Source organism: Lynx canadensis, chromosome D1 (genome assembly GCF_007474595.2).
Source record: "Lynx canadensis isolate LIC74 chromosome D1, mLynCan4.pri.v2, whole genome shotgun sequence".
In the NCBI taxonomy this organism is placed as follows: domain Eukaryota; kingdom Metazoa; phylum Chordata; class Mammalia; order Carnivora; family Felidae; genus Lynx; species Lynx canadensis.
In genome coordinates this window covers 15,883,691-15,894,583 of record NC_044312.2, presented here as the reverse complement: position 1 = coordinate 15,894,583, position 10,893 = coordinate 15,883,691, and the positions used below count along the sequence as shown (strand labels likewise).

General features: G+C 50.0%; 1 protein-coding gene across 2 annotated transcripts; it reads left to right on the top strand.

Moving 5' to 3' along the window:
• The first annotated feature begins 1,094 nt into the window (after positions 1 to 1,094).
• Positions 1,095 to 4,489, top strand: CD3D (CD3d molecule). 2 transcript variants are annotated; one of them, XM_030331746.1, is made up of 5 exons: positions 1,124 to 1,409; positions 2,971 to 3,186; positions 3,654 to 3,785; positions 4,070 to 4,113; positions 4,335 to 4,489. In XM_030331746.1, the coding sequence occupies exons 1-5, from the start codon at positions 1,355 to 1,357 to the stop codon at positions 4,398 to 4,400; spliced, it is 513 nt and encodes a 170-aa protein (XP_030187606.1). In that variant the 5' UTR covers positions 1,124 to 1,354; the 3' UTR covers positions 4,401 to 4,489. The 2 variants fall into 2 exon arrangements, with proteins under 2 accessions (XP_030187607.1, XP_030187606.1); XM_030331747.1 differs by lacking the exon at positions 3,654 to 3,785 and having other exon boundaries at positions 1,095 to 1,409.
• The last annotated feature ends 6,404 nt before the right edge of the window (positions 4,490 to 10,893 follow it).

Genomic DNA, 10,893 nt, shown 5'->3' with positions numbered 1-10,893 from the left:
CCTTGGGTTCTGGGTAGGAGATGGCCTGGGCCCCTTACTTTGTGAGAGAGGTAAACATCTCTGCCACGACCTGTTGCTAGGATCTCAGCCGGTTGCTTGTTGCTCGCTGCTGTTGCCAGAACTGAGGAATTTAGGTGGGAACACTCGTGCTCAGGGCTGGAGACCTGAACACAAGCCCGTCTCAGTCCAGGCCCTTGCTCTGGAATTTTTCACTGCTCTTTTGAGACAAGATCATCAAAAAAGTGCCTGCCTGGAAGAGAATAGGAAGAATAATTGCGAGGGGACAGGCCATATATTTCCAAGGGCCAGAGCCTGAACAGAGCTTCCGGGATGTTAAGGTTCGTCTCCCTCAGCAGGTCAGTCAGTGAGTCAACAAACATGTACAGAGATCTCGTTACGTGCCGGACATGAGCCAGGTATTGGAGATACAGAAGGGAACCACCAAACCCACGCTATCTCTGCCCTCGGGTAAATTATAGTCCAACTCCGGCAGTGTAGAGAGTTTGGACCCCCGTAGGCCTCAGGGGGAAAAAGTCCACCTGTCTCCTGGGGAGGCTCACTCTGCCTGTGGGTCAATCATATTGTTTTTAATAGCTACTTCTCATCGAGCAAATATGATGTGTCAGGCACGATGCAAACCTTTTGTCCAAATCATTATTGTGATACTGAGGGAATTAGGCTCTGAAAAATTCCCTGACTGGCCCAGGCCCAGTGGGTAGGCAGTATTGGAGCCGGGATTCAAATGTCTGGCTGAGGGCGGTGGGGGCGGTTGGTGGTGGTTCCAAAGCCCAGCCTCCTACTGGTGGGAAGCTACTTAGTCTGGTATCCCAGGCTGCTCGAGGAGGACCTTGGGCAAGGTCCCAAGAGAGCCCAGCAGTGGGAGGAACCTTCTGGGATGGCTTATGGGATGGGGCTCACAGCTTTTCTCCAGTGTTTTGAGAACTGGCGGTTTTCAGGTCGTGAGTAAATGCAGTTATTCTGTCGACAGAAATTCTGCAATTGTTGGTTTTCACCAGTGACGCAGGAACGAACATTCTAAATCTCCTTTTACTTCCTGGAGGTCTAGGCAACCTTTTTCATAGTCTCTACTCTCCCTCCCACCTCACCCCCAAGCTCACTGCTTGGAGGAAGAGCAATTCACACCTGCTTTCCTACCCCACCCCCAGTCTACCCCTGCCCTGACAGTTTCCCATCACCAACGGCAGAGAGCAGAGAAATAGGCGTTTTCTAGTTCCTCCCCCACCCCTTTACTTTTTCCGGGTACCCGTGAGTCGGTTGGGGGAGGGCATCCTCTCTCACCCTGGCCGCTCATTCTGAGACCCGGGGCTGGCTGCTGAATGAATTCTGCCGGAAAATGGAACACTCCAGTTTTCTGGCCGGCCTGATACTGTCTGTCCTTCTCTTCCAAGGTAAGGCTTCTCTAGGTGGTGGGGGCATCTTGGGGAAGGGACCTCAGGGACGTTGGAGAACGTCCCTCCCTTGGAGTGGGACATTACCACCTGGAGGGAGCTCCACTTGAAAGTCCTTCTCAATGCTAGCTTCAAGTCAAAAGGCAGAGCTGTCAGGAGAGCAGGGTTGGGATACAGCCCAGGGCTTGGGTTGGGAGAGAGGCTCTTGGCTTTGACGGACTCTAGGTAGGCATGCATGTTGCCCTTGAATGTCTTTTTAAAGGCCTTAGGCCAGAGATCTCTGCAGGAAATGTTGTGGTCTGCAGGGGTCTGAGCCTGGGCTGGTAAGGGAGCACTATTCCTTCTAGGGCAGAGGGTCTCTGGGGTCTAGGGCTCTTACTCATTTGGCCATCATTTGTCACCACCAAGAGCCATGCATGACCCAGCACTCAGGGGAAAGTTAAAGAGAAAGTTAGCTTTAGGTTGAACAGGAAGGAGGGCAGATTTAGGGCCGTAGGCTCATCAACTCATTTGTTTGCCTGGTTTTAAAACCGATAGTCCCTTGTTCCAGAAACCGTCTCAGCCTCAGGCAAACTGGGACTAACGCTTTGGGACATCCAGGATTTCCACTGGAAACAGGTTCCCCGTGGGAGACACGACTGACTGTAGGATGTGCAGCCTCTGACGTGCCTGTATCTCCCTGAGCGAGTGCACACGCATGTATCATCCTGGCCTGCTTGAGAGACATGAGAAACAGCTCTTTTGGGGGATTTTCTTGAGGATGCTCTTGTATTCAAACGGGTACCTGAATATGAAGTTCAGGGAAAAATCTGGATTCCACTTTCCCCGGGGATTGGAGATACAGATTCTAGGGCCTCTGTGGGCTGTGGACATGCTCTCAGTCAAAGCAATTCAGGGGATCTAGAAAGACGCTGTACATACGCCTCCAGCCTTTAAACTCCCTACAAGACTTGAGTTGTGTGGAGCCCCACGAATGAATTTGATAAAACTGTTTTTCTGTTCCCCTCCCCCTAAGCAAGGGTAGAAAACCTAAAAATCTTTACATGGCATTTGCCCTGGGTCTCCTTCTGGATCACTGGGCTGGTAATTCATACTAGCTTCTCCCCTCCCCCTGGTCGACTTCTCCTTGTCCCCTATTTGTTCCTTGTAATTCTAGAAGTTTTGTTGGGGAACAAATGTAGACATCGTCAGCTGAGGAACGCTCTTCTGCCTTTCATGTTTCTCGGGTGCTTCCGCAGCCTACGCTCCCCTCCGACTTCCTTTTATTTATTTATTTTTAATGTTTATCTATTTTTGAGAGAGTGTGACTGGGGGAGGTGCGGGGGCGGTGGACAGAGGGTCTGAAGCAGGCTCTGCGAGGACAGCAGAGAGCCAGGCAGGGCTCGAACTCCCGAACTGCGCGATCATGACCTGAGCCAAAATCAAAGGGTCAACCAGCGGAACCACCCAGGTGCCCTGAAAGTGGTCCTTTTTAAGTATAAGCCTCAGCAGAATAAGGCATCTGCTGGAGATCAAACAGCTGACTTGAATCATGGTATCCCCCCCCCCACCCCGCCCCAAGTGAGTCCCTACAAGATATCCGTGGAGGAACTGGAGGACAAGGTGTTGCTGAGTTGTAACACCAGCATCATACGGATGGAGGGAACGATGGGAACGCTATTCCGCAACGATACAAATCTGGACCTGGGAAAACGCATCCTGGACCCACGAGGAGTGTATACGTGCAAGAGGCCAAACGAACAAGACAAGATACCTTACACGCAAGTATATTATCGAAGTATGTGCCTTCTGGGCCCTTGGGGTTGAAATGGGTGGGACCTCTGGCTATGAGAACTTCAGAGCCAGAGGGGACTATAGTGGACCAATCTGTTCTCCAAACAAACTGGGCTCACTCTTGTAATGGTATAAGCCAGGCTTTGGAGCCCTCGGAGTGAGAAAGAGCTTAGCTGGTGGAAAAACAAAACAAAACAAAACAGTAGGGGCTTGTGACTCAAGCAGTAGAGGTTTGGTTGGGAGAAAGGTTTGGCCTACCGCCTTGTTTACGTTCCTACAAAGCTGACATTACTTCTTGGCTCTTCTCAGGGATTTCTGGGGATAAAGGGCACAGGTGGATGTAGCCAGGGCATCAACAGGCCTTTCTCCAAGGGTCTTACTGACGTTTGGGTCTTGGTGTGAGAGATCCCGGGGCCGCCCTAGGGAGGCAGAGATGCTTCCCTGGTCTTGAAGGTTCCCCTTCCCCCTCAGTGTGTCAGAACTGTGTGGAACTGGAGTCAGGCTCCCTGGCCGGCGTCATCATCGGGGACATAATCGCCACTCTTTTCCTCGCTATGGGGGTCTATTGCTTTGCGGGATATGAGACCGGAAGGCTCTCTAAGGGTAAGTGGACGGGACAAAGTGTGTGTGCATGTGTGCACGCTTATGTCGCGGGTGTGAGTGTGCCCCTGCGAAGCATGGGGCTGGCAGTGGGTTGTGTCTCATCTGGGAGCCGCTCTTGCAATCTCCCAGTGACTCCTAAACCTGGTTCTGGGAAGACCTGTGCCCATCTCGCTCACGCGGACTTCTGAGGATGCCACCAGCTGCGGTCGTCCTGCAGGGTGCGTGGGGTTTCACTGTCCCATCCTCCTAGGCCCCTGATGACTCTTTTTCCCTGGTTCTTCCAGCTGCTGACACTCAAGCTCTCCTGGGAAATGACCAGCTCTATCAGGTGAGCCCTGAGGGGGAGGAGCCATGAATGGGGGGTGGGGGGGACGGGAGGGGACATGAATGGATGTGAATGGATGAAGGGTCCTGGTGGGGAACTCATCACAGGGGATGGGGGGGGCTGGAAAACTCAGGCTGGAGCTCTCATCTCTGGGGTCTGCTGGGGTCCTCTCTGGGAGAATCCTGACTCTGCCTGCCTCACTGTTCCCCCTTCTCACCTCCTAGCCCCTGCGAGATCGGAATGATGCTCAGTACAGTCATCTTGGTGAAAACTGGCCTCGGAAGAAGTGAACCGGAGACCGGTGGCTTATAGGAGTATCAGCTATATCGACTGCACCTCCTTTCCTTGTTCAGCCAATAAAGATGTCTTCTCTCCCTCAGCAGGTGCCTGGACTTTTCAAGACTGCCGGGCAAGGCACGGGAGTTGTCCTGCCTCAGTTGGGCCCTTGCCCTCCCTGGCCACCTGTGTCCTTCCTTCACTGCTTCCATTCCTCTGCCCCAGACAGACCGTGTGACGGGCACTCTCCCACCCCCATCTGGCCCACTGGTGCTTGCTGCCCGGTGGGCTCCCTGGGTGCAGGGCTACTTGTTGCCTCCGGCCCCCTAGTGCAACCCCTTAAAGGCCTTGGCTTTCTCACCACAGCCGAGGGCGGGCTTCTATGTTTAGAGACTCAGCCACACAGAAGTTTCCATGACATTGTAAGCAGAGGAGGTGGGAACATCAAGGGCCCAGGAGACCATTTCTTATCAAGATGTGGAGGTTTCTAAGTAGGTCTGCTCAGGACCCTTTCTTTCCTTCTGTATAGAAGATACCATTCACCTTCCTCTTCTCAGAACTTGTCCCCGTCCCACCCCCACCTTCTGCATCACAAAGTAACATCAGAAGCTCATCAGCAATCCAAATGCGTTATTCCTCTTCAACCACTTGGAAAGCTGGAACTTGAGAGAGGACAGGGGCCAGGGATGTTTTCAATACATGTCATCTTCAGCTAGTGGTTAGTGGTGGTTCTGAAACCTTGGGAGCCTGAGAGATTTATTAAAAGTATAGACGCTTGATGGGGCGCCTGGGTGGCTCCGTCGGCTGAGCGTCCGACTTCGACTCAGGTCATGGTCTCACGGTCTGTCGGTTCGAGCCCCGCGTCGGGCTCTGTGCTGACAGCTCGGAGCCTGGAGCCAGCTTCCGATCCTGCATCTTCCTCTCTCTCTGCCTCTTCCCCACTCTCACTTTGTCTCACTCTGTCTTTCAAAAATAAATAAATGTAAAAAAAAAATTAAAAAAGAAATAGACACTCGGGCCCCCCTCTCGGAACGTGGCCCCCAGGTGATTCTGAAGCACCTCCGGTACAGAGAGTCTCTAGTTTAGAGGAAGAGCTGAGGCCACTGACTCTTTTGAGGCCCTTATGCTCGTTCCTGTCCACCATAAGGGCAACCCTTCCCTTTTGTTCTCTGAGTTAGAGTAATTGGAAGCACTTCAGGACAATTTAATAAGAGTGGGAGTTCCCCACACCAGGGTTTCCAAAGGAGGAAAGAATTAACAACCACACAGCCAGGGATCTGTACGATTCTGCCCACTATCTTCTCGAGCTATACACAGATGTTAATTTTGTTAGCGACAGAATGAACTTGTAATTTACACATGCTTGGACCATGGTTACGGTTTATTTCTACCCTTTCTATCCCTACTACCGTAGTCCTCTGAAACCTGCCTCCTGCTTTCACACTGGGCTCTCTCCGCCTTGGGCAACTTAACCGTGGCTTCTACAGCACCAAGGCTTGTACCCTTCCCATGCCCTGCACACTTGTATTCCTCGTATGCTCTTACATCCCCCTATACCTCTCTCCAGTCCTCAACATTGGGTGCACTTGGGACTCCTCTGCACTTTGGAATCTCCAAAGATTCTGATTATCTTGGGCTAAGGCATCAGGACTTTAAAAACGGCTTAAGGTGATTTCAGTGTGAAGCCAAGGTTGACAAATCTGCCCTCCACCTGAGCCCTCCTGGAAACTTGCGTCCCTTTGGTTCTCTTTTTGGTGCTTTGAAAAGATAGCTTTACTGAGGTAAACCGACATGAAAAGCCTGCATGTATTTAAAGCGTAAAGTTTGATGTTTTGACATATGTATGCACTTGTGATACAACACCACAGACAGGTAATGAACATATCCAACAACGTGAACAGTTTCCTTGTGCCCCTTTGCATGCAATCCCTCCCTCCTTTCTCTCCTTATCCCTCCACCCTCCAGGCAACCGCTGATCTGCTTTCTGTCATTATAGATTAGTTTTTGTTTTTCGAGATTTATAATGAAGTGTAATAATGTAACATGTACCCTTTTTTGGTCTGGCTTCTTACACTTGAGCATAATTATTTTGAAATTCATACATCTTGGTGCATCAATCAATAGTTTACTGCTTTTTACTGTCCAGTAGTATTCCATTGTATGGATGTACTACAGCCTGTTCATCCATTCACCTGCTGATAGTCTTTTGGGTTATTTCCTGGTTTGGGCTATTACAAATAAAGCTACGATGACCAGTCACCATAGAAGTTATTGTGTGGTCATTTGATTTTATTTCCTTTTAAAAAAAATTTTAATGTTCATTTATTTCTGAGAGAGAGAGAGAGAGAACGAGAGAGAGACAGAGTGAACGGGGGAGGGATAGAGAGAGAGGGAGAATGTGAGGCAGGCTCCAGGCTCTGAGCTGTCAGCACAGAGCCCGATGTGGGGCTCAGACCCACAAATTGTGAGATCATGACCTGAGCCAAAGTCAGACGCTTAACCGACTGAGCCACCCAGGCACCCTTCATACGCTTCTATTTCTGTTGGACAAATACTCAAGAGTGGAAGGGCTGAGATGCAACTTTTTTTTTTTTTAAGTTTACTTATTTACTTTGCACGTGGGAGCAAGTAGGAGAGGGGCAGAGAGAGAGAGAGAGAGAGAGAGAGAGAGAATCCCAAACAGGATCTGCACTGTCCGTGTGGAGCCCCACGTGGAGCTCAAACTCATGAACCACGAGACTATGACCTGAGCCAAAGTTCGACCCTTAACCAACTGAGCCACCTCTGAGATGCAACTTTGAAAGAAAGTAATCTGGCTATTCTAGGTCCTCTGTAGTCCCATGTGAATTACCTTCTCAGTTACTACAGAACACCTGCTGGGGTTTTGATCTGGATCATGTTGAATTTACAGACCAACTTGGGGAGAATTGACTTCTTAATGATACTGACTCTTCCAATACACAAACACGTCTTTTGTCAGATTTACCCCCTAAGTATTTTATATTTTTTGACGCTATTGTATATGGCACTTTTATTTTTTTTAATTTTTTTTCAACGTTTATTTATTTTTGGGACAGAGAGAGACAGAGCATGAACAGGGGAGGGGCAGAGAGAGAGGGAGACACAGAATCGGAAACAGGCTCCAGGCTCTGAGCCATCAGCCCAGAGCCCGACGCGGGGCTCGAACTCACGGACCGAGAGATCGTGACCTGGCTGAAGTCGGACGCCTAACCGACTGCGCCACCCAGGCGCCCCTATATGGCACTTTTAAAATCTCAATTTCCAACTGTTCACCGATAGTATCTAGAAATACAGTTGTTTTCGTATACTGATCCTGTACCCTGAAAACTTCCTAAGATCACGTATTAATTCTAGTAACTTCTTTTTTTTTTTTTTTGTAAAGTTCATCAGAATTTCCACACAGATGATCATGGTGTTTGTGAATAAGGACCGTTTAACTATTCGATTTCTAAACTGGGTGTATTTTACTTCTGTTTCTTGGCCTATTGCGTTGGCTACCTCAAGTACCATGTTGAATAGACGCGGAGTGAGGACATTCTTGCCTTATGTGTGATTTTAGGGGGAAACATTGTCTTTCATCATTAAGTGTGATATTGGCCATAGGTTGGTTGGTTGGTTTATTTTTTGAATTTATGTATTTTATTTTTTTTAATTTTTTTAACGTTTATTTATTTTTTGAGACAGAGAGAGACAGAGCATGAACGGGGGAGGGGCAGAGAGAGAGGGAGACACAGAATCGGAAGCAGGCTCCAGGCTCTGAGCCATCAGCCCAGAGCCCGACTCGGGGCTCGAACTCATGGACCACGAGATCGTGACCTGAGCTGAAGTCGGACGCTTAACCGACTGAGCCACCCAGGCGCCCCTATGTATTTTTTTTTAGTAATCTCTACATCCAGCATGGGGCTCAAGCTCATGACCCCAAGATCAAGAGTCGCATGCTCCACCAACTGAGCCAGCCAGGCTCCCCTCTTCTTTTTATATATTATTAGATTAAATTTGTTAAAACTTAGTGAATAATTCTTGCGTCTATTCAAAGGGGATATTGGTCTGCCGGCTTTTTTTTGTTTTTCTTGTAGTGTCTTTGCCTGGTTTTGATATCAGCTTTTGGCATTAAGTTTCTCCAGAGAAACAGAACCAACAGGATGTGTATGTAGGAGATGGAAGAGAGAGAAGGAACAGAGGGAAGAGAGAAGAGACAGAGAGGGGGACTTATTTTAAGGAACTGGCTCATTTGATTGCGAAGGTTGGCAAGTCCAAAGCTGGCAGTAAACCAGGAGGCTGGGGACCCAGGGAAGAGTTGATGTTGCAGCTTGAGTCCAAAGGCAGTCTGGAGATGGCGACTTCTCTCTTCCTCAGGGGACCTCAGTCTGCTTTTTCTGTAAGACCTTCAACTGATTGGATGAGGCTCACCCACCCACACTATGAAGGATAACCAGCTTTACTCAGAATCTGCTGATTTAAATATAAATCCCCCCATATACCTTCACCACAATATCCAGGTCTGTTTGACCAAATATCTGAGCCAGGTGGACACATAAAATTAACCATACACAGGATGAGTTTGGTCTCCATAGAGTGAGCCGTAAGTATTCCCTCTTCAATTTTCTGGAAGAGTTTGTATAGAACTGGTATTATTTTTTCCTTCAATGTTTGGTAGATTTCACTGATGAAGTCTTCTTGGTCTGGAGTTTTCTTTGTGGAGAGTTTTTTTTTTTTTTCTTTTTTTAATGTTTGTTTATTTTGAGACACACACACACACACACACACACACACACACACACACATCATGAGCCAGGGAGGGGCAGAGAGAGAGGGAGAGAGAAAGAATCCCAAGCAAGCTCCACGCGTGGCATGGAGCCTGAAGTGGGGCTCGATCTCATAATCATGAGATCATGACCTGAGCCGAAATCAAGAGTCAGATGCTCAACTGATTTAGCCAACCGGGTGCCCCTGTGGAAAGGTTTTTCACTATATAAGTTCAACGTATTTAATAGCTAACAGCCTACTTACCAGGTTACCTGTTTCATCGTCAGTGAGTGGAGTGCCTTCTGCTCTGTCTTCAAGCTCTACCCATCCTTCCCTTCAAGGCCCAGGCGAGGTCTCTTCTCTGTGTTGCTCTCTCCCCTACCACGGCAGCTCTCCCGGCTTCTCCCGGGAACACTGTCCGCAGCCCTCACGGCCGCTTAATCTCATTTGTTTTTCTGTTGGTGTTCAACCTTCTGCATTCTTGGCCACCCTTCTATAATCGCAAGCTCCCTGAAGGCAAAAACTGTTTGTTTGCATCCCCTTAGCGCTCAGCACAGTGCTGGTCTGCCACACGAGTGGTGAGAAAAGCAGTCGCTGAAGAAGTACCTAAAGGATTGAATACAGAGCTTTTAAGCCGGGAAAATGGCGAGCACTTTTCTATGGTCACAGCCGGCACACGGAGCTGCTCAGAGCGTTGGAGTTGGACAGTCCCGGCCGCTCATTCCAGCGCTGTCCCTCACTAGCCGTGCAACTTCAGTAAATAACCTCTCCGAGTCCCCTGACCCCATCAGGGCAACCTCTGTCTTATCTGCCTCGTTGAGTTGTCGAAAGGAATAAAAACGAGATTACGCGTGGAAGGCGCTAAGGGCGATTTCTAGAGCATAGTCAACGTTCACCAGACATGGGCTGCTATCGCTTGGATCACCCCGAGCCATACCTCCCTGTGTCCGTCATCAAGGGACACAAGGGCCAGCTTGCTGATCAGCAGCTAGGGATGGTCGGCATCACAGAGTCTCCTGGTGAGCCTGCGTGTTGAGTGTGCAGAGGCAAGGAACCGTCGCTTTAACAGGGACCAACACATAACAGGGTTCCAACGAGCCGGCCGAGGCTGAGTGTGCATGCCATGTGGCAAGCTGCTAACCGCGAATGGCCTTTTCGGTCACGGCCACACGCAGAAATAACCCTGTGGTGAGCAGGGAGGTTTCTGAGCGCAGAGAGGGAGATGGGGGCCCCTGGGGCTTGTCACAGCTCCAGCCTCCGCCGCCGCCGGGTGTAGACCGAGCGCTCGGCGCTGGGTCAGGGCGAGGCCTCCCACTGGGCCCCCCAGCCCACATCCTGCTGAGCCAAACCACAGCAGCTGCCTTCTGGCTGCTGGCTCAAAAGGTGAAGGGAGGGGTGCCTGCGTGCTCCACAGCACATCCTTCCCCGTAGGCCGGGCTCAGCCCTGGCTTCCTTTCCCAGGCAGCTTGTGGAAATCGGGGTCCCCAGCCCCTTACACCTCACGCTGCCCATCCGCCGCTTTGTCCTGCCTTTGAAGGCTTATGCTTCTGTCCCTCCATTTTCTTTTTTTTTTTTAATTTTTTTTCAACTTTTATTTATTTTTGGGACAGAGAGAGACAGAGCATGAACGGGGGAGGGGCAGAGAGAGAGGGAGACACAGAATCGGAAACAGGCTCCAGGCTCTGAGCCGTCGGCCCAGAGCCCGACGCGGGGCTCGAACTCACGGACCGCGAGATCGTG

Bases quoted from the DNA above. Each gene is read 5' to 3' on its own strand.
- CD3D (XM_030331746.1), top strand. From the start codon at position 1,355: ATGGAACACTCCAGTTTTCTGGCCGGCCTGATACTGTCTGTCCTTCTC. The intron at 3,786-4,069 runs GTAAGTGGACGG...TGGTTCTTCCAG, and splicing joins GACCGGAAGGCTCTCTAAGG to CTGCTGACACTCAAGCTCTC. The intron at 4,114-4,334 runs GTGAGCCCTGAG...CTCACCTCCTAG, and splicing joins GAAATGACCAGCTCTATCAG to CCCCTGCGAGATCGGAATGA.